General features: G+C 34.9%; 1 protein-coding gene across 1 annotated transcript in view; it reads right to left on the bottom strand.

The window, feature by feature from the left end:
* Positions 1-24,052, bottom strand: part of NCAPG (non-SMC condensin I complex, subunit G) — a 34,436-nt gene extending 10,384 nt beyond the window's left edge. The window contains exons 1-13 of the mRNA XM_012638500.1: positions 23,942-24,052; positions 22,692-22,895; positions 21,999-22,227; positions 19,464-19,609; positions 19,117-19,201; positions 17,970-18,162; positions 17,340-17,489; positions 10,071-10,211; positions 9,101-9,224; positions 7,830-7,919; positions 7,329-7,508; positions 4,887-4,997; positions 2,437-2,556 (exon numbers count right to left, since the gene is read on the bottom strand). Coding sequence (XP_012493954.1) covers positions 2,437-2,556; positions 4,887-4,997; positions 7,329-7,508; positions 7,830-7,919; positions 9,101-9,224; positions 10,071-10,211; positions 17,340-17,489; positions 17,970-18,162; positions 19,117-19,201; positions 19,464-19,609; positions 21,999-22,227; positions 22,692-22,895; positions 23,942-24,052 — 1,884 coding nt within the window. The remainder of the gene's footprint in view (positions 1-2,436; positions 2,557-4,886; positions 4,998-7,328; positions 7,509-7,829; positions 7,920-9,100; positions 9,225-10,070; positions 10,212-17,339; positions 17,490-17,969; positions 18,163-19,116; positions 19,202-19,463; positions 19,610-21,998; positions 22,228-22,691; positions 22,896-23,941) is intronic.
* Between the last annotated feature and the right edge of the window lie 111 nt (positions 24,053-24,163).

Raw genomic sequence — 24,163 nt, 5'->3', positions numbered from 1 at the left:
TAATAATTCAAAATAAAATAAATCTTTTCATGAAAATGATGATCCCTGTTGTAACATATTATTTTCCAAGTCGAGCACACAAAGTTCTCTTCTGCCTTTTTAACTTAACCTGCTGGCAAGCAATTTGCACCAAGTTCTTTGCAGGGTTTTTATCCCATTACATGTGTTAACACCAGAGGCTACATGACTCACATTGTTGTTGTTTTTTTTTTAACATGGGGGAGGTGAAGGAGGTATATTTTTCAAGTTAAGCTAGGGCAAATGTTAAAGACAGATGTCCAAAATCAAAAAGTTTACAAGTCAAATCCATTCCACTGGTACACTTGATTCCATCCCCTCTTCCCTACTCAAGAATATCATTTCAGCGATTACCCTCTCTCTCATATGGTATCAATTTTTTCCTTTCAACTATATTATTCTCCTTAGCATTTAAATATGCTGTAATTTCCTCCATCTTAATTAAAAACAAAAAGGCTCCTCTTTTTACCCCATACCCTTCTCTTGCTATCACCTTACTTTATTACTCCTGACAGGGAGAAAAAAAAAATCCTTGAAAGAGTAATCTATACTGGCTGTCTCTAACTCCTCTCCCTAATTGTCTCTTCAGCCCTCTCCAAGTTTTGTCCTCAACTTCAACTACTCTCATGAAAGTCACCAAACACTTTCCTTACTTGCCAGAAATGTATGAATCCTCATCATCATGTCAGCAGCACTGGACAGTTGTGTCATTCTCTCTTCTTTAAAATATTATCTTCACTTGCCTTCCAGGACCTCACTCTCCCTCCTCCTGTCTACTTCACCCTAGCCTCTACAGGTTCCTCTTCATCTCCCCTACATTTAAAACAGCCCCTGCTTCCTGAGCTTTAGGGTCCTACAAAGATTAGATCTCTTCTCAATCTAAACTCATTGCTCAGGTAACATCTAATCTCTAAGCATTAGATACTATCAGACATTATCAATAGAATAAAGACTTCCAGATTCATCTTGCCAGCCTAAACCTCTCCCCTATACTCCAAACTCACATATAGATGCCTATTCAGCATATCCACCTGTAACTCAAACTTCAAACTTACCAAACTCAATACTGAACTCCTTATTTCATCCTGCCTGCCATAAAACCTCCACAGGAATGGGCATTTTCATCCCTCCAGTTATTCTGGCCAAAATCCTTAGTTACCTTCAACCTCTTTCTCTCACATGCCACATCAGATTTATCAGCAAATCCTAGAGACTTTAATTTTCATACCTATATTATTCTTCTCATGTCCTTAATTACCACAACCCTTGTCTAAGCCTTCACCGTCTCTTTCTTAGATTATTCAATACCATCCTTATTTAGTATCCCAGCTTCCATACATGTACCCCTACCTACTACTAGGGATCTGTGAAGTATGTTCCACAGGCCAATCCAGTCTAGTTAGGAATAATTTTACATTTTGAAATGGTTAAAAAAAATGTCATTACAATATTATATGAAATACAAATTTCAGTGTCCATAAATAAAGTTTTATTGGACAACAGCCACACTTACTCATTTACGTATTATCTACAGCTGTTTTCACACACCAGCAAAGTTGAGTAGTTGAGACAGACCATATGGCCTGCAAAGTCTAAAATATTTACTTTCTGCCCCTTTACAGTGAAAGTTTCCCAACCCCTTCCTGGTCTACACCAACACTATGCCCAGTTAGATCATAATAATCCTCTACTGAAAGCCCTCCAATTCCCCTCTAACTCACTCACAGTGAAAGCTGACATCTTTGTAAGTTCCTAGAAGACACTGACATCCTGCTGCCTATAAATCCTATTTCCTATTATTCTCCCCTTTGCTCAATCTTTCCTAGTCATATGTCTTCCTGCTCTTTGAACATGGCAAGCAAAGTCTTACCCCATGGCCTCCTCTTCTGCCCTCCCCTCTCCTTGGAAAACCAAATAACAACATAGTTCACTCTTCTACTTCCCTCTAATATTGGCCCAAATGTCAACATATTAGTGAGGGCTTTCTCAACCAAACAGCTCATTCTCCTCCTTCCCATCTGTTTTATTTTTCTCTATCTAACATATTACACATTTATTTTTTACTGTGTGTTTCCCCTTCTAGAATGTAACTTCCATTAGGACAACTTTTATCTTGTTTTATTCACTACATACCTATCTTATTTTTCCTAAGCCTAGAACACTGCTGGCACATTATGTATACTCAAAAAATATTTTCTGTATGATTAAAAGAATATCTTAAGTAATTGACATTTCATCTTTTTTCTCTGAAGATGTTTTAATAAGAAATCAAAAGATTAAAATTAATGAATCCCTAAAGATTATTCATAATAATTATCATCAATAAGCCCCAGAATAGATAAATTCAGAGTATTAGCATTATCACCATGGGATATTTCAGGAAACACAATTGAGATTTTATCACAAAGTAAATCTTACCTGTAATAGCAATACAAAGTGTTTACTTGCAAAATCCTGATTCTGTAGTCCACAGCATCCCAAGCATAAAACAGCCAGATTTCTTACTACAGGATGAACACTTATTATTCCAGGAAGAATCTAAAGTGAATTAGAAATTAAAATAATTTTGACCAGGGCAAGAAATTTACAATAGTATACTAAAATCACGTTCAAAATGGCAACTTCTGCATGATTTTGTAGGTCTACTTCATTTTCATATTGTCTATTAACTCAAAGAAGTCACTTTCCAGTGACTAAAAAAACAAAGACAATATTACCTTCCTAAAACAGGAAAATATAGTCCGAGTGACCTTCCTGAAATTTAGTCTGATCATGAGACACCTCCCTTCTACCTGATAAAACTAATTCAATGGCTTCCCAATGCTCACGGAACAAGATAAAACTCCTTAACATGACATATACTACTCCCCATTGTGCTGTCTCCCAATCTCATCTTATATCATGTTAACTCTTGTTCTTAGTTTGTTCAACTAGTCTGATCTTGATGCCTCTTATTAATGCTGTCTGATAGAAATATAACGGAAGCCACAAATGGCAATCACTTATACCATTTTCAATTTTCTAGTAACATTAAAGTAAAAAGAAATAAGTGAAACTAGTTTTAATATTTTATTTAACCCAATATAACCAAAATATTATCAGTGCAATATGTAATCAATATAAAAAACTATTGAGATAATATCCATTTTGTTGTTTGTACTAAGTCTTCAAAACCCAATGTGTTTTTACCCTTACAGCACATCTCAATTTGGACTAGTTCTTAACAGCCACACGTGGCTGGTAGCTACTGTATTGAACATTCTTCCCTCCCTTTTTCATATAATTAATGTCTACTCAAAGATCAGACCAGAGTCACCTTCCATGAATAGGTCAAATCCTGCTATTTATTAAGTTCACAGGACTATGTAGCTCTTCTTCATAGCAAGCATCAATAGCATAAGCTTTCACTTATTTGATGTTCCCCTCACTTGATCAGAAGATCAACAAGGGTAGTCTATGTCTGTTTTGTATACCATATATACTTTATTACAAGCATTTAGTATGTAACAGACATTAAGTATTTGTTCAATGAATAATTTATGATTTCTATTTAAAATACAGCATCTTCATAAAAATATAATTCTTTTATACAAATACCTTATTTGTTTACATTCCTCTATTAGTCTTTCAATCTTTAACCATAGATTTTTATACATTTAAAATCATTATGACCATTCAGTTTTCCATCCTTTCTTCGCTTAACATTGTATATCCTTTCCCACATATATACACAGTCTTCATATTTACTTCAATTGTGTAGTTAATTATACCATAATTCACCATCCTCTTATAATAGTATTGTCCACATAAAGTATCCAAGTAGAACTTAAAAAGCATCACTTTTCGCTACAGATATCTGCTTCTTTCTAATGATAGAGCAGAACCTAGTTTTTAATCAGAAACTCTACAATGTTATAAACTGGTTTTCTTTTTCATTTACATTTTCTTTACATTTAGAAACTCATGACAACCCAAGGAATTAGACTTCAGATAATATTCATTGGCTATTTCTCACTAATCACAGCAAATATAATTTTGGGAGAATCCTGTAACAGCTTGGGCACATACAGAATTTGCTTTGGATAAGTGGCAGCATCAAAACAAAACAAAACAAAACTCTGTACTGTCTGATACTGCAGCCACTAACTAGCCACATTTGGCTACTGAACACCTGAAAAGTAACTAGTCCAGTTTAAGATTTACTGTAAAACTTAGTATAAAAACTAGAATATAATATCTCGATGGTTTTAATATTGAATAAATAATAAAATATTTTAGTTATAATACAAATGATAAAACAGTTGGATATATACAATATTTCAATATATTAAAATTAATTTCACTTGTTTTTTTACTTTAAATGTGGCTACTAAAGTTACATATGATTGCATTATATTCTTATCAGAAAGTAATGTTCTAGAGTTTTACAGTACTTGTGTCCCTATGGTCAATATAATGGAGAATATCTAAAGGTTCTTTAAATAATATAATAACAAATTCCTTTTGGGGCTCACAATTTAACCTTCTCAGTCTTCCTATACAGTAAGATTCCAGTACTTAAATATTCCTGATGTGTTTCAGTATCTCCTCTGACTATTCAAAGAATGAAGATATTCATATCTTCTGTATGCATAAAATAATTTTTTCAAACTTTTCAAAAGATAATAACTAATGTACCAGGAACTTTACATAAGTTATCTTATATAATCCTCCCAATATGAAGTAGCCACTTATATATACTTTTTCATCATTTACATTTATCATGTATTTAAAATAGTAATCTTTTCATTCTTTTGAACCCTAAGGAACATACCACTTATAAAACGGGAGAGGAGTGGGCTAAAATGAAGCCTCAGAGGCCAACATACCAAAGATTCAATGATCCCGTTCATGGTTGCACCTATACCTGTTGAAATAGACATCTGCTTCAACAGTTCATAGCATAAAATAAGACACTTTTGCAGTGTTTCAGCATCATTCTAAAATGAAAAATGAAACATTCAGCATTAGTAAGGATATCTTCTGCCCATCCTTAAATGTTTGCTTTCTCAGGGGCTCTGTCGAGGGCATATTATTACTCTATACACACTCCCTGGGTGATCTTATCCAGTCATTTAACTTTATTTATCATCTATGAGCTAGCCCAGCTATTCATAAGTTTCAGATTCATATATACAACTACTATGAGACATTTCCTTTTGGATATTCCATAGGGTCCTCAAACTCAACATGTCCAAAAGGGAGCTAACTCATCATTACCCAAATCTCTTCTCCCGTGCTTTTATCTTCATATCATCATCATCTACCCAGCTGTCCAAACCAAAAGACCTGGGATACATTCTTGACTCCCTCTTCACCCTGTTACTAATTCTTAAATACCTCTCAAATTCATCACTGCTTTCCATATCCACTGTCAGTATCTTATTTAAGCTGCTGTAACAGTCTCCCAACTATTATGCTTTTCTAAGCTTTTACCACTCTCCAACCCATTTCCTGAACAAGCCATAAGACTCATCCTAGCACTTAAAATACTAGTGGTTCACCATGATCCTTAAGTAAGATACAAAATCTATAAAATTGCTCCCACAAGGCCTTACATGACCTAGCCCTTAATTTTTCCCCAAATTTATCTCTTACCTCTCCCCTTCAATTCTCTAGTCACATGGACCTGAAGTTTTAAAACACAACAGGCATTTTTTAACTTCTGGGACATGACCCATGTCATTACATCTGTTTATGACATTCCCTTAATAATTCATCAGGGAGAGATAGATAACACAGAGTGCATTCACAAATCTAGAGCCACTGCTTGGATTTGAATCCTGCCTCTACCATTTACTATCTGTGTGACTTTGGGCAAGTTATATGCCCTTTATAAAATGAAGATAATAATATTAATAGTACCAACCTCATAGTGTTATAGTGAGAATCAAATGAATTCACATTTGTGAAGTGATTAATGCAGTGATTACCACAGGAATAGCATCCTGTAACTGTTAGATTATGTTATTTTTATTCAAATCTCAGATTAAAACATTTCTTCCTCTGTGGAAGCCAACAATATTCTACCTGGGTTAGAAATTGCTCCATCAAACCTTTATACTTCCCTGACCATAGCATCTATTATGCTATGCTATAATTGTACTATAATAGATTTTACAGCCCTCAAAATGACAAACACATAAATGTTCAGTCAAGTTAAAGAGATGATATTAATCATAAGAGACCACCTTTGCTAATTTTCTAGTTTTCCTAATTTGGACCTGCAGTTTGCCATTTTTCAGGTTTATATTTTCAGTTTTTGCTTTAAATTTCCTTCCCAAACTTAACAGTCTATAATAATGCACAGACATTGTCACATAAAAGAAATAAGGTACTAGCTATGAAAATAAAGTTCAGGCATACTCATTGGGAACGTGGGGTATTAGAGTGGGGATGTCTATGGCTAAAGAGCCCAAGGACATAACATAATTCATGAAACTCTCGTATTCAGTATTCTCTATGAGAATGCTCTAATCAGCACTTCCCAGACCAAAAGCACAATAATAAACGATGTTCACTGCAAAAGGCAAGATCCTAAAACACTGAATTCAAGTTAATATCAAATACATTAATTGATACCATCCTGTCTTATTTTAATATATCATTTATGTGGTAAGATAGAATGGTATCAATACCATTAATGAAAAATTTCTTCATAAGAAATAATCCATTTAAGAGACTAATTTATCAAACAACTAAGTTTAAAAAAGACTGCTGAAAAGCTTCAAATGTTACTAGATGTAGGTTTAGTATTTCATTAAAAATAACAAAGCTCCTTAGCTTTTTCGAAAAACATAATAATTAAGCTTTAAAATGCACACATGATGTTATTATAGTTACCATAGAAATTCTTTTCCTAGCAGTGGAAAGGCCATGGGTCTTCCACAAATAAGGGAAAGATGAACGCATTCTCCTTTTACAAACCATTCAAGATACAACAAACAAAATTCACAAGTAAACCACTGGAAGCTAGTTTCTCTGGCAAGGAAAAGGCTTCAGTTTCTAGAGATTACCATGACCAGGGAGCAAATAAAGTCCTAGCTACAATATTAAAGTTAATTAAGGCCTTTCAAAGTCCAAAAATAGAAGAAGAACACAAGGGAAAAAGGTTTTTTTTTTTTTTTTTTTTTTTTCATTTTAATTCATGTTACCTTTATAAATTCCTCCAAAGTGAATATATTCTGGTAGTTTTATGAGTTAAAGAAAATAATGTTTAGTTGAGATGATTAATATCAGCTGAGATTTAGTATGAATAAAGTTATCTATACCTTCTCTATGTGGACTTCTTTAATTTCAAGTTGTTCTGTCTCTTTCAATAGGTCTATTTTGGCATCCTCTAATGCTTTTATTTCTTCTTTTAATTCTGATGCCCGATTAAAATCCTGTACAGTAATGCAATTTTCCAAAGCTTCTTTTGCTTCAATAAGTTTAACTTTTATTTCAGCCATCTAAGGAAAGATATAAATTGTTTCAACACTAAACAAAAACTATTAATGTGAAAATCTGTAGCAAACTCAAGAGTATTATTTCTCAATGACCCAGAATTTAAGCAGTCAGGCATATACAAAGTTGTAATTTTCCAAAAACAGATTTGTAAATCTTTCAGACTCACATAGTCTGATAACATTTTAAACATTCTTATAGTTGAACAAATTAAACAATAATTTGACTTTGTGAGAACAATTTCAAAACTGTTCAGCAAGATGAAATGATAGACTTGTACAACTCCACTACACGTAAGCATTTCTTTAAATTTAGAAGAGACTTACCCTGAGTTCTTTCTTTCTTACATCAGCTGGATCAGCATTAACACCAACAGTAACAATGGGTGCTCGAATCTCTGAGATAATTTCTGTAACCTGATCAGTAAAGTTATAATTCAGAGTACATGCTTTAATATATCTACTCTATCAATAAATAATGCCAAAATGCTATATAAAACTCCAAGTTATTATTGAAAAATAGAAAAAAATAGAGATAAAAGCAGTACACATTCTGTTTGCTAGAAAATTTTAGGAAAAAAAGACCAAATAATACATCTGACTACAAACTGTGAAACTGTTTGAAGGGAAGGTAAATAGGCACAAAGATGTTGAAAATAAATTATCCCCCATAATGTTTAAAAAAAAAGAAAACAGATGAAATGCCATAAACTAAAATTCTCTGACTAAAATCCTTAACCCCTCCCTTCTGTAGCTCTAAGGGAGTTAAGTATAGAAAAATTCAATATCCTTTTATTCTTCCTTTGGGTACACATGCATACATAATGACAGCGTAAGGACACATTTTTCCTTTCGGAACCACTTGGACATCGGAGTTGACTGATCAGGAAAAGACTGCCTCCCAAATAAAAGTACTTAAGCAGATGCTGAGTAACCAGTAACAAAGAATGTTGTATAAGGGATATATGTATATGCATGTATAAGGAGAAGTTGGAAGAGATGACCTCTGATTTAATCTGCAGCTCAAATTATATGATTTTTATGAAAAGAATGACACAGACCTGTCTTTTTTGGCTACCCCAGAAAAAAATAACATTTTTGGAAATAATAATAGATAACATTTATTTCTGTATTTATCAATTTATGAACATTATCTTATTGAACACGAAAAGGTGGGTTTCATTACTGTTCTTATTTTGCAGATAAGTAAAAAGGCTAAATAAATTGCCCAAAGTCACAAAGCCAGAAAGTGTCAGAGAGGATTTAAACCCAGGTACGTATGACTTGAGCAAGCTCTCAAATACTCTAGTTCCCAGTATCTCATGTGAAAAACCTTATCCCACTTGTCACCTCCTACCAAACCTGCTCCATTTGACTTTGATTCAATAAATAATAGGCACACTAAGAGGAAGAACACAATATTTTAAAAATATTGTGTGTGTGAGACAGAGATTTGGTTTTAAGAAATTTAAAAACTTGTTAGAAAGAGATAAAACTAAAAACAAAGACAAAACAAAGTTCTAAAGAAAAAATAAAACAATCTTCAATGTCACTGACCAAACCTCTTATCTTTATCAACAATGAGGAAAATTACTTACAATTTGTATTCTCTTATTATCATCTGTAATGATGTGGAGTAATCTCTCAACGAGAAAAGAAACCAGGGATATTGGGGTTCTGGGTAGAGTAAGAATCTCCTGTAAAATAGCCAGCAGTTTTTTTCTGTAGTCAAAAAGAATTATTTTAATTTAAATATCATTATGACAGAACACATTTTTATCTCTAACATTTTATCTACACTGTAGACTTAATTACATTTGTCTCAGTTCTTTCATTTATGTTTACCACCATAGGTACAAAAAAAAAAAACCATATGTAAAGACTTCAGGTCAAAATTACATATTGTGCAAAAAAATAATTTTCATAAACCACCCTAAAATTTAGTAAATCAACATGATAAAATGACAAAAATACAACTGAATCAAACACTTTAGATAATGCTACTAGCCCTCTCTAATATAAACAATACAAATTTTTAGCAAAAAATGCAATTTTATTGATTTATTCTAAAGAAATTGAACTGGAAATATGTATATTATATGTATACATATATACAAATATATAGAGTAAAGGGAAAAGAAAACTTTTTATAGCACTTTAGAAAGCTACAGTAAATATATAACCATATTGTAACAAGACTATATTTCAATATAGGAAGTTAGAAGGGCAAATTATTTTGTTTTTGTTTTGAGACAGGGTCTCTGTCACCCAGGCTAGAGTGCAGTGGGGTCCTCAGAGCTCACTACAACCTCAAACTCCTGGGCTCAAGTGATCCTCCTGCCTCAGCCTCCCCAGTAGCTGGGACTACAAGGACATGCTACCATGCCTGGCTAATTTTTTTATATTTTTAGTAGAGACAGGGTCTTGCTCTTGCTCAGGCTGGTCTCAAACTCGTGACCTCAAGTGATCCTCCTGCCTCAGCCTCCCAGAGTATTAGGATTACAGGCGTGAGCTACTGCACCAGGCCTAGCAGTGCAAATTAGAACAAGTATTAACATTTAGACATACCTTCCTCCTTCTTCATTGGTATCCAAGGACTTGATAATTAGAATCAGTTGTTGACCTATGAACTCTTTCGTCATCAAATTTCCAAGATAGGAAAAATCACTTCTGTGTTCCTCATTAACAACTGGAATACTCTGGATGTAACTAAAATAAGCAGAATTAATAAAGTAGAATTTGTTAAGAAACATCAGATAGGAGTTGATTCCCACCATTAAGTTAGAAAAGGGTCATTTTCGGTTCCTATTAGTCCAAATACACAGATGTTTACACCACAAATACTAATTTGGGCTATAATTCTTTTTTTTTATTATTTTTTTTTATTTTTTTATTTATTTATTATTCCAGGCTTTTGTGAGGGTACAAACATTATAGTTACACTTTATGTCTTTGCCTCGCCCAAAGGCACGCCCTTCCCTCCCTTTAGTGCTCCCCGTGTCCTTTAGTTGTAGATTTGCCCCCCCATCCCCCTAATCCCTAGAGAGTATTTCTCCCATGTGATCAACCTAGTGTTGATCAGTTAGTACCAATTTGATGGTGAGTACAAATGGATCCTGTTCTTCTGCTCTTGTGGTGCCCCACTTTGGATAATGGGCTTAAATTTAATACAGGAAAGTATAAGAGGTGCTAGATCACTGTCGTTCCTTATGATTGAGTAATATTCCATTGTAAACATATACCAAATTTTGATAATCCACTCATGGATTGACGGGCACTTGGGTTGTTTCCACATTCTTGCAATAGTGAATTGTGCTGCCATAAACATTCGAGTGCAGATGTCTTTATTGTAGAATGTTTTGTGCTCTTTTGGGTAGATGCCTAATAGTGCTATTGCTGGATCGAATGGTATTTCTCTTTTTAGCTCTCTGAGGTATCTCCAAATTCTTTTCCACAGAGGTTGCACTAATTTGCAGTCCCACCAGCAGTGTAGAAGTGTTCCTGTCTCTCCACATCCTCGCCAACATTTGCTGTTTTGTGTTTTGATAGAGGCCAATCTCACCGGGGTTAGGTGATACCTCATTGTGGTTTTGATTTGCATTTCTCTAATGATTAGAGATGTTGAGCATTTTTTTATATGTTTGCTGGCCATTATTCTGTCTTCTTTTGAAAAGTTTCTGTTCATTTCGCTTGTCCATTTGTTGATGGGGTTGTTTGATTTTTTCTTGTTGATTTTTTTGAGTTCTAGATAGATTCTGGTTATCAGCCCTTTATCAGATGTGTAGAGAGCAAATATTTTTTCCCATTCTGTGGGCTGTCTATTCACTCTAATGATAGTTTCCTTGGCAGTGCAGAAGCTTTTTAATTTGATTAGATCCCACTTATTTATTTTTGTTGCTGCGGTGATTGCTTTGGGGTTCTTCTTCAAGAATTCCTTGCCTAGGCCGATGTCTGAAAGGCTCTTCCCAACATCTTCATTTAGAATTCTTAAGGTTTCATGCCTTAGGTTTAAGTCTGTTATCCATCTTGAATTGATTTTTGTGAGAGGTGAGAGGTGGGGGTCTAGTTTCAATCTTCTGCATGTAGCTATCCAGTTTTCCCAGCACCATTTATTGAAAAGAGATTCTTTTCCCCAGTGTATGTTTTTGTCAGCTTTGTCAAAGATTAGATTACCATATGCAGATGGTTTCATCTCTGGATTCTCAGTCCTGTTCCAGAGGTCAATGTCTCTGTTCTTGTGCCAGTACCAAGCTGTTTTAGTTACTATAGCCTGGTAGTACAGCTTAAAGTCTGGTGAACTGATACCTCCCAGTTTGTTCTTTTTACTTAAGATTGCTTTGGCTATAGGAGGTCTTTTCTGGTTCCATACAAAGCGTAGAATTATTTTTTCCAGATCTGTGACGAATGATAATGGGATTTTGATAGGGATTGCATTAATTCTGTAGATAACTTTAGGTAGTATGGACATTTTAACGATATTGATTCTACCAATCCATGAGCAAGGTAGGTTTTTCCATCTGTTTACATCTTCTACAATTTCTTTTTTCAGTGTTTCGTAGTTCTTCCTGTATAAGTCTCTTACATCTTTCATTAAATATATTCCTAGATATTTAATTTTCTTTGAGGCTGGGCTCTAAGTCTATGCTATTGTTGTGAACTTATTGAGAAATCAAAAGAATTTGAGAAATTGTATTTTCATTAATGATTCAAATTTTCTATGGGAAATTTTCAAAAGGTATATATTTATGTCTCTCAAGTTGATAACTAATTATTTCAATGCCACTAGCATTCTCCAATTACAGACGGTTCCCAACTTATGATGGTTAACTTAATGATTTTTCAATTTTACCTTAGGTTTATCTGGGAATTAAATGCTTTTGACTTATGACACAGCCCCAATGTTAAGTCCAGCAGCAGTTTTAAAATTCCAAAACCCTTGCCCCAAAATCCAATTAGTCATGAAGATCTAGTCTTCCCTCATGTCTAATTAGCTATCGTTCTTTTGTTTAAAATAATAGAGTAATAATAGCAATTACACAAGTAATCCATGAATACAATGATCTTTTTCTGAAAAAACAAAAATCAGAAAAATATGGACAATTTCAGAAATTTTTGCTACCCTTTCTTAGGGGCCCTACTAATATCTGCATTGTTCTTGTTTTAGTTTAGAGTCTACTGAACAAGCACCACCTTTTATTCTTACTACAGGCAACATTACCCAAAACTAAAACCCCTCACCAACTCTCACCAGTATAATATATGATAAATAAGAATATTTCTGTCTATTATAAAGTGATAACCAAGACTAAATAAAAGCTCATAAACCTCTGGCCATGAGATTAGGACCTTTAAGACCATACTTTGGGTTTCAGCAGGAAACTATGGGAAAACTACATGAGTGATAATTATCAAAATTAATAGATCCATAGAGTTACTGTTTTCTGACAGGCTATAAAAAAGTCCTTAAATTTTACTCATCTTTGAATCCTTCCCTATGTCTCCACCACAACTTTAGTACAATGCATAGCATCATGACTGAGGGTATTTTTTAAGTAAATTCAAATAGTTGTTTAATGGGTTAAAAATCCTCGATTGCATAGATACAACTTAAAATTGACCCAATTTTAATTACCGTGAAATCTTTTCTTAACCATTTTTAAAGATATTAGGTAATTAAACACGAAATGTCCAATTTCAAATCAAAAGTGTAGTTTATTATATTTCAAACAAGAAGGAGTATCATTAATCAAAGTATCTATCTAAACTCCGGACACAGTTTTTCCATCTTAATGGTAGCTTGTTTATGCCAACAGCAAAGCAGCCTAGAGAGTGGGTGGCCATGAAATTGAGAAATGTGTTTTCTTTCTACAGCTAGTTGAGAATTGAGTATTTTTCCTTGCAGGTGGTTCAAAGCCTGGAAGAAGTGGTAGTCAGTTGGTGCAAGGTCTGGTGAATATGCTGGATGACAGAGTTTCCAAGTCCAGCTTCTATAGTTTGAACAGCGTTGTTTGTGCAACATGAGGTTGAGCATTGTCTTGCAAGAGGATTGGTCAATCTCAGCTCTATTGACCAATCTCAGCTGCTTAATTGCAAGCATCCTCATCATTTCATCCAATTGGTTGCAGGAGACATCTGCTGTAATCGAGTGATCAGGTTTCATGAGGCTGTTGTGGATAATACCAGCTCTGAACCACCAAACAGACACCATTAGCTTTTTCTGATGAACATTCAGTTTTGGACCGTGTTTCAGTACTTCTTTATCCAATCGTTGCACCAAACACTTGCGATTGTCAAAAAGAATCCATTTTTTACCACATGTAACAATACAGTGTACAAACGGTTTGCCTTTATGTTGTGACCTCGAAGAAAGGCAAGCTTCAAGACAGTTTCTCTTCTGACGCTCATTTAATTCATGTGGAACCCATCTACCCAGCTTCTGTACCTTGCCCATTTGTTTCAAATGGTCCAATATTGTTGAAATGGTAACATCAAACCTTGTTGTTAATTCACGTTAATTCAGGTTGAGATAGATTCATTTCCACTACAGCTTTCAGCTCATCATTATCCGCCTTGGTCTCAGGTCGACCGTGTGGCTCATTTTCAACATTAAAATCACCGGAATGGAACTTCTCAAATCATCCACGTACTATGTGTTCATTAGCCACATCCTTCCCAAACACTTCATTGATATTTCGAGCTGTCTGCACTGCATTGGTTCCACAAGAGAACTCATATTTGAAAATAACAAAAATTTTTGACTTATCTACGGTTTCACAAAAACTGCTCTAAGAAAACATTTAAAAGATAATCACAAGCCAAATCGTGCATTTGAGATACTGAGGATGTACCTTCACAATAACGATAAAACAAGAAGTGTTAAAGTGAAATGTCAGAGATAACAACTGTCAAATTCAATACTGAAGGAAATCGGACATTTCATACTTAATAACCTAATATTTATTATAATCAAGAGACCACTCAAGAAAGTGTTTTAATGCTCTAAAAATTTATATTTAAGACAACTTTCTACATATTTTATTGGTGTCCCTTTTACTTACACTAATTTGATAAACCTCATTTAATATCCCTATCTAAGACAACATCTCAGTTAACAAGAAATGGTTTCATATCAGAATTCTTAGTCACTGAATCTCCTGCCTGAAATATACAAAATGCCTGAAAATATATTTCTTGGATTATCAGGAATCAATTTTTCAATTTAATTTTATTTCCGTACCTGAGTAAACTAATCCTAACAAATGATGCTAACCCCCTGCAAAAAAATCATTCTTTTCTTAAGTAATCTTTCAACATCCATTAAAATAAGATTTTTAAAATTTCCCTGCTGGGCCTGGTGGCTCACATCTATAATATCAGTACTTTGAGAGGTCAAGGTGAGAGGATCACTTGAGGCTAACAGTTCCAGACCAGCCTGGACAACATGGCAAGACCCCATCTCCTACAAAAAAATAATTAGCTCGGTGTGGTGGTGTGCGCCTGTAAGTCCTAGCTACTCAGGAGGCTGAAGCAGGAGGATCACTTGAGCCCAAGAGTTTGAGGTTGCAGTGACCTACGATCACACCACTGCACTCCAGCCTGGGTGACAGAGCAAGACTCCATCTCTTAAAAAAATAAATAAAGAAAATAGAATAAAATGAAATTTTCCTCTTTATAAGTGAACAAAACAAGTTGATTAGGTTAAAATTATTTATTTCTAAGCTCATAGACTAAATATGACAAAAGAAATGTTAAGAATCCCTGACCTCTTAGAGGAATCAAGCTCTTTATATGTCAATTAATCAATTTCTGAAGCACTCCTTGAGGAGAGCCTCTCCCGCTTTGCACCATTTAAATACTAACACTGCCTCATGTTTTCTTATATTTTTACTATCTTCTACAAGTATCTTTTATATTAATACATATTATAAAACTTTGCCTCAAATTCTTACCTTTTGGAAACATTTCAACATGGCCCAAACAGCACTGTAATGAACTAATTAAAGAGCCTGAAATAATTGCCATTAAAATATTTATTAGGGCCAGGCATGGTGGCTCGCGCCTGTAATCCTAGCACTCTGGGAGGCCGAGGTGGGCGGATCGTTTGAGCTCAGGAGTTCGAGACCAGCCTGACCAAGAGCGAGACCCTGTCTCTACTAAAAAAATTGAAAGAAATTAGCTGGACAACTAAAAATATATAAAAAATTAGGTGGGCATGGTGGCACATGCCTGTAGTCCCAGCTACTCGGGAGGCTGAGGCAGAAGGATTGCTTGAGCCCAGGAGTTTGAGGTTGCTGTGAGCTAGGCTGATGCCATGGCACTCTAGCCCCGGCAACAGAGAGAGACTCTGTCTCAAAAAAAAAATGCTTATTAGATTCATACATGCTCTTCATGATGTTAATATGGGCTGAAACTATAGTTTCCATATTGGCTCACATTTGAGGTATTTATCCTAGATTCGGGATTTTGCATGGGAAATTCAAAGGTATTCATAGCTTTCCTCCCTAACTTATATGTGGGACCATTATAAATAATAGCAGAAAACTATATTTCAAGGAGAATCCAGGCTTATAATTCATATTATATAGAAGCTTTTAAAAAAAATGCTTCAAAAGCATAAAGTTAAAAATCTACACATTAATATCAAAATACATATATCCTTTGGCTCAGCAATTCCACTTCTGGGAATTAACCCTACAAAATCCCAAATGTATAGGGAAGTTTAACATCCCTTTGTTTTCATCAGTGAAAACTGGAAATACCCTAAATGTCCATCAACAGGAATAAATTGTTACCATGATACCATGGAATGATACGCTGTTAATACTGTAATAGATTTATGTGCCCTAACACATAATGATCTCAATAGTATACTTAGAAAGAAAGACAAAACATGCAGAACATGCTATATTTTTAAAGAAACCTATCTATGCATTTCAAAAATATATGTAAGTGCAGAGAAAGAAGTTTCCATATAAACCCTAATTTAGTTGTTAACTTCAAGGAGATCAATGGGATTGAGGAAGTAGGAGGTAAAAGAGAGAATTACACATTTTATTCTATATATTTCTGTATTTGAATTTTAACAAGAATGCATTCATGTTTTCTTTGCATAATTTTAAAGTGAAACAAGTAGTATAGTAATTCAAATAATAAAAAAGTATGCTCTAAAAAAATTTTAAAACAGTAAGTTTTTAATTAATGAAACTGCCACAAAGGTTCACCCTGTCAGTTGGAAACTATGGCCCATGCACCAGATCTGGCCTGTTTTATACAGCTTGCAAGCTAAGAATAATTTTAATACTTTTAAATGATCATAAAATTTTTTTAAAATCAAAAACAGTATTTCATTACACATAAATATTATATAAAGTTCCAATTTTAATGTTCACTAAGTTGATAAAAGTTTTATTGGAAAATAGCCACATACATTCACGTACATTATCTTCACCTGCTTTTATAATACCATAGCCGATTTGAATCATTGTGACAAAGATGGGTATGGCCCACAGACCCTAAAATATTTACTATCTGGTGCTTAACGGAAATAGTTAGCAACTAATTTCAAAAAGTAACATATTATTATCAACTTTATGGAGAAATGCTCATAATCATGTCTTAACAGTTTTAAGGAAATGATCCTAAAGATACTGACTCTTTCAGTATACTGACCACCACAAGATATTCTTTGGAAGGACTCAACTCATATACCTATTCATCCCTGCATGTCCAAAAAAGGGATTTTTAACTTATTCCCAATTAAGCGTGACTTTGAGGAAGGGGTCTGGGAGGCTGACACAGCAACACAAGCACAGTCCAAACTGAAAGAAAAAATTTTACCTCAGTAAATACTCTGCATATACTACAGGCTCCGGCAAAATCTGCTCTAAAAATTCTTCACCTTCATCTCCTTTGGATTTCAAATATTCACAAAGGACACACCAATACAAAGCAATTTCAGGAGTTAATGTTTCCACTGGAATCAATTTCCTTCATGTAAAAGGAAGAGAATAAAAGAAAGCATGATCTTTAAATCCAGTTAAAAAATTGAACTGAGTGCAAAAATGGGAATATGAAGCAAATTTGCTTTATAACCTCCATCCTTTTAATTACAAAGTTATTAACTTACCCACACAAAAATGAAGAAATTTAGCACAACAAAAAGAATCAAATGAGCAAACATACACTAGGGGTGTATGTTATTGGATTTTCTCATGGTAGGCTAATGGAAAAATCAAAGTAATAAAATGATGGGGGAAAAAAACATAGCTAAAGTAATAGTACATGATAAAGTAATGAGTTTTTATACCAGAGGAAAAAAGAAGAGAAAGATATTCATCAAAGTAAAGCAAACAAAAGAGGGGTAGATAAAAGGTATTAATACAATCAGAAGTTAAGGGCAGGAAAAAACTAATTTTAATTGCAGAAGTTCACCAATATTATATTTCAAATAATGAATCCGTTATGTACCTGCCATCATTGTTTTTACAGATTCCCACCAATTCACTGAGAGGAGTCACTGAAAATAAGGCATTGAGAACAGAGACTGCCACTTCAGAAGAATTTTCCACATCCAACCTATGAAGCAACTCTAAGACATTTCCTTCAGAGAAACGTAGCCAGCCTTGGAGAAGATGCTTCTGCATTGCTTGTTTCACAGCATCTGTTGAGTCATTTGAAATATAGGTGAACAAAGGCTCCCTCTAGCTTCCACTTCCTGTATTTTGTCTGTTTTAATTAACGTAAAGTCAATATTTACAATACAAATAAGATTTAAAGGTAGAACAAAGCACACTGAAGAAAAAAGTATTATATTAATACAGTGATATCGCAAAAGTCACTGTGATGGTCTTTTTCAAATAAAATTGGAAAAGTTTCAGCACCAATACCCAAACACTACCACAACCTACAAAATAATCATCTCATTCCTTCTCCCCTGGGTTCAATGAGCTTCAGATGTTAACTCAAAATATATAATACCTATTATTTTACTTGTTGCCTGACTTCGTCTATTACACACGACTGCTATTTGCAGTAGTGAATCATACAAACATCTATCACTGAACAAACGTTATTCTTAGCTTTTAAGGTCTTTGTCCTTCGACAATGTTTTCAAACTCAAGTTAGTTTTCTTGCTACGGCACAATAAAGCCATCTTGGCCTTCTCATGGGAATTGGAAATTTTAAACATATCATTCCTCTAAGTAGATTCTCTAACAGACAGGAAAAAAAATTTAGGAAAATCATACTGATCTGACTATTCCTAATTGTTATTTCTGATGCACAGAATACATTCATATCAAGGTATACACAGAGGGGATAGTATTTTTTTCTAAAGGAAGAGAGAGGGCCAAAAAAGACATCTTGTCCTACTTCTAACATGAATTAGCTCTACAGACTTTAGTTCCTCCACCTATAAAACACAGGAATGTTGAAATAAGCTCGTTCCTTCAAAATACTAAGTACTGTAAACATAGAAAATGTTTTTTACATAATACACCAATGTATTATGGGAATGACAGGCTTACTTAACCTAATTTATGACACGTTTCCTAAACCTTATTAAGTCTGACCTCAAAATCTACTAAAGTTTTATATATAAAAATGCATACCTTACCTGATCTGTCATTAAGACCTTGTTGAAGGAGCATTACTCTTTGAGCAATAGACATAGCTCTCATATGAACCTTTTCAGCTAAAACCTTAAAAAGATAATAAAAAGATGGTCATTAAATTCAATAATTTATAGATAACTAGTAATATCACCATCATAGAATCTCCAAAAATAATTAATATCTGGTAACACATTTAATACAGTAAGATTCTACCTAAATTACCTATACTCTCCATTAAAAAATCTCAATTGGAGAAATTACTATGCACCAAGTATTTTCAAAACTACATTAAGAAAATGGCTTCTTGTCCTTTAAGAATATGTCTACACAAGACATTAGACTTATTTACCTGATAAGCCAGCTTTCTGACAGCCTCTTTTACATCCTTGGTTCGACCTACAATTTTTGGCAAAGTCTTTGCTGATGGTGCAATACATGATAACACTGCTCGCCTAACTTCTGGATTTGAATCATTTTCAATCAAAGCAGCATATGCTAAAAATAAAACAATACAGTTTAGTACTAAAGAAATTATTTATTTAGCTATAGTCATAAAATAGCTCACATTTTGAAATTTTAAAATCTGTTTAAAATGATAAACACATAATTTTTTAGTCTTACACATTTAATTTTAGCTGAAGATTTTTTTCCACCAACTTCCCTTCTAAGGACAGAATGAAAAAGTAGTCAATGGACTGGGCCTGAAACATAAAACTGAAAACAAACAGCCCTAAAAGTCACGGAAAATCCATGGTTAAGACTGTTACCTTCACTATTCCTCAATATTTAGGAGAAAGTTTAATACAGCAGGCAGTTAAGGGCCCATTATTTTGATTTTTTAATGAGTCCTAGAAAGAAAAAACTTCGTTTTTACTCATTGAAACAAAACTCTTTACTTGTATTTATTCATCTGTACTTCTCACATCTTCCCCAGCTTTATTATCCAGAACATGTTGACTATCAAATATTTGTGTTTTACACAATATAATGCATATGACTTAACACGAAAAAACATCAACTACTACAAGTTATCAAAAGTGATTATAAAACTGGTAATGACAGCCCAATACAGTGGCAAGCGCCCACAGTCACAGCTACTCAGGAGGCTGAGGCACAAGGATCACTTAAGTCCGGGAGTTCAAGGCCAGGCAACATAGCAAGACCTTGTCTCTTAAAAAACAAACTGGTAACAAAGACGAAGGGAACAATGAAATAGAAGAGTGCTCAAACTATACCTAGGCATATATGGAAAAGTGAAATATGACTATTTGTATGACCCCAGAGGTACAGAAAGATTTCTTAAGAGATAAAAAGTATAAATCATAATGCCAGAGATTTATGTTTGAGATTAGAATTTCTGTTCAACATAAGAGAATGAACCAATGAGCCACCTAAAGTAGGAAGAGATCTATAATTGATATAACCCAAGGATTTCTTTTCAGAATGTATAAAGAACACGAATAATTAATTAAAAAATCAATTTTTAATTTAAAAAAAATCCAATAGAAAAATGGGCAAAATACATTGTAAACCATTAGGTAGGGATGAGGTAACCTTTCCCTCATTAACATAGTAAAACTTACACCCCCTAGCACCATGACAGTTCCAGAGCCAGTCATACAAGGACAGAAAATGGGAGGGTACATGATTCTGGGAATCTACCCACTTCCCCAAAAATACATGAATATTTCACCCCCAGCTTAACATATTATTAGGGATTACCAAAAAGGACAGACCCTAACACTTGGATGATGCTGTTCCTTATTGGAGCAGTCCCCACTCTCTACTGAACTTGAGAGTGTACTATAGTTTCTAAACTCTGTCTTTAAACTCAGGGTCATCTCCACTCACGGGGACAGATCTGTTCCTCTCTTTGGGGACTTACTTCGCTTTGCAATAAAAATACTTGTGTGGAAGTGCTTCGTGTCTGTCAGTACTCAGTCCCACCAGCCCTGCTTGTGATTCTACCAAGCAAGGAACCAAAGAACCAGGACAACTCTCCCTAATCATATCTGACATAACATATATAATATAATTAACAAGCAAAGTATATAGAAATATAATTAGCTGCTAAATATGTGAAAAGATATGTAACAATGACATATACCATATATACCAACAGCTTTTAAAAATCTGATAACACTAAACACTAGAGAGGATAAGGAACAATGAAACTTTTATGTCATTGTTATTGAGAATATTAACTGATACATCGTTTTGTGGCAAACTTGCACTTTATCTAATAAAGCGGAACCTGCACACTGTATATCCCAACAAATCCACCCCTAGAAAAATTCTTTAACCTTCTTAGACTAGAAGCCATGTCTAAAAAAGTTCGTAACAACACTGTTTTTATGAACAAATGAATTGGAAACAACTACAGGGTCCACTGACATTATAAATAATAAACTGTTATATTCATATAACTGAATGCTGTAACACAGTTAAAAAAAATAAATGTATCAACATGGGTTTATGTTAGAATAGAAATAATTTTGAGAGGAAAAAAATCACAGAAAAATAAAGTGCGAGTCACAATAGGCAAAATTTAACATTAAGATGAATATGTGATTAAGTAAATATTAACACATGATTTAATTAAAATCCTTAAAAAAATTTTTTTAGAAGAATAATTAACCCAAAATTCGGATAATAGCTACCTCTGAGGGAAAGGATGCAACTAGGGTGGGATGCAATCAGGTTTCAAAGGTACTGGTATTTTATTTTTTAAGTTGGGTGGTTGGGCAGTTGCTACTTGGTTTTTATTTTTATTTGAATCATATATTCATTACTTATACGCTTCCATGTTCATTATAAAAATTCAACTACTGAGAATTTAACAAAATCAACAAAACTGAAAAAAGATTTAGGAAACTACACATACCATCGACCACTGGGCATTCATCATCCTTGGGATCCTGAAGTCGTGAAAGTGCCAGAACTGCCTGTATTCTCACATTTGAAATCTTATCTTTCAATCTAATAAGCATGGCTTCATTAATTTTATCAAACACATCATCATCAATCTGGGCATTTTCTGGCATACTTCCCAAAAGCTTGTTTATGAGCTGACACACTCTAAATCTCACTGCATGGCTGTTTGCTTCATGAGACTAAAACAGACACAAATGAAAATTCATTGCCAGTTACATACCATTCCTTAATAGTTTTAATAGCAAATACTATTTTCACTCTGTATGTTCAGAACTCAAGAAGTTAGAACAGTAATTTATTACCTGAAGAGATACTGTAATGCTACCTTGGTCCATATGTATACTAAATATGTAATTTATACAGTCTCAAAATAAACAGTCTGAAAGAAGTATTTGCTAAGTTACAAAAGTATATTCCTCTTTGCAGGAACTTCTAAAATAAAGAACTCATTTAAAACAAACACGAGAACTGGTTTAAAGAGGTCATTAGAAATTTAATGCTAGAGTTATGAGACAGAGTCATTCACAGACATTTTCTCAAACACCAGATAATCTCATTGTCTAAAACATATAAACTCCCATAGCCCTTTTAATACTACAAAATTTTCTACAATACTTCCCCAAAGTGCTAGTTTTCATAGTACCTTTAAGAGAAAAGCAAACAAGTAATTTAAAATGCCACCATCTTCCTCTTCCTCATCATTTTCCATATCTGATTGGTGAAATGAAGTAACAAACTTGGCTGCAAATTCTACTACTCTCTCCACAGCTGGTTCACGTTTATAGACCAACATAGCATATTTAAGATAGTGAACGAACTCCTCATGAAAACCTGTTTTATCGTCCATCTGAAAGACAAAAGAAACCATTCATAAACTGCACTGATAAAAATCCTTTATTCCCAACATTACCCTAAAACTGCTGAAAGCACTACCCATAACTCAAATTAAAAGCTTTATTTAGTAAACTCTCAATTAACCAAGCCAGCAAAAGGGAAATGCATTTGCATGAACTTCTCTCCAGGCTACAATGTGCACACGACCTTGAATTTTGACAATGAAAAGATTCCTTTGATTTTTTTTTTCCCAATACCCTTGGATTCTCAATATGCCTTTAGTACCAGTTTTGTAAAAATATGCTTCTTCATGAACAACTCAAAATCAACACTGGCTTTTATATTTATATTTATGCCTTCCTATCACACAGCAATTTCTTCTGGATATAACGTTCCCATCCTGTCTCACATCCTCAAAGCCCTGTTACTTGTACTTACAATTTTTCTTGAACCTCAAGATAATTAATGTCCCCCAAATTCATTGTCCTATTCTTCCCACTGCTCCACTCACAAAGGAATAAACAGTAGTTACATCAATAGAAAGGGCCAGGTCCTAATGATTAATTTGGTATCTGGTGATTGGATCAATTTAACCGGGGGACTAGGTTAGAGTAATTGGACCGTTTACTGTGAGTGGAGACCGAGGGGCAACAACCATTGAAGCCCCGCGTCTAGGATCCAACAATCTACGGCGCAGTATTTGGTGCCTGGTCGCCTGGGTGCTTGTCAACGTTTCCCTCTCAATTCACAGTCAGACTAAGGATTAACGGTCCGCGCCGCCCCGCCCCGGAGGCTGGCGGTATCAGGGTAGAAAAGCAAAGACCGGACCCGTGGGGACGGCGCCCAGGCTTCGGGGTCTTGACCGGGCCCAAGCGACCTGGGGCAAATCGCCAGATCTCTCCGAACCTCAGGTCTCTCTGAAGTGGGTCGCGAAAGTAAACTACGTTTAAGTCCGGTGCGCGAATCCGAAGGCCACAGGGAGCCCCTGGGGAAGGCTGCGCCCGGGGAAGGCGAGGGGCGGCGGCCGAGGCCACGGGCGGCGGGGCCGGCCGCGCTTACCGTGCGGTAGGTGCGGCTCAGCGCCACCACCAGCTTCGCCTGGTTCTGGTGCGGCTGCTGCGCCAGCCGAAAGGCCTCCTTAATCGACAGTAGCCTCTTTTCCGCTCCCATGGCGCCAAGATTCTGCCGGGACAAGCCCTGGCCGCGCTCGGCTGCAGCTGGTACGACCACCCCAAGGCCGAGCTCCCCACCCAGCCTCCTCAGACTCCCGGGAGCCGGACT

This window comes from Propithecus coquereli, unplaced genomic scaffold (assembly GCF_000956105.1).
Source record: "Propithecus coquereli isolate 6110/MARCELLA unplaced genomic scaffold, Pcoq_1.0 Scaffold13, whole genome shotgun sequence".
NCBI classification, from domain to species: domain Eukaryota; kingdom Metazoa; phylum Chordata; class Mammalia; order Primates; family Indriidae; genus Propithecus; species Propithecus coquereli.
Note: the sequence above shows the minus strand (reverse complement) of the source record. Positions and strands in the feature narration are given on the sequence as shown.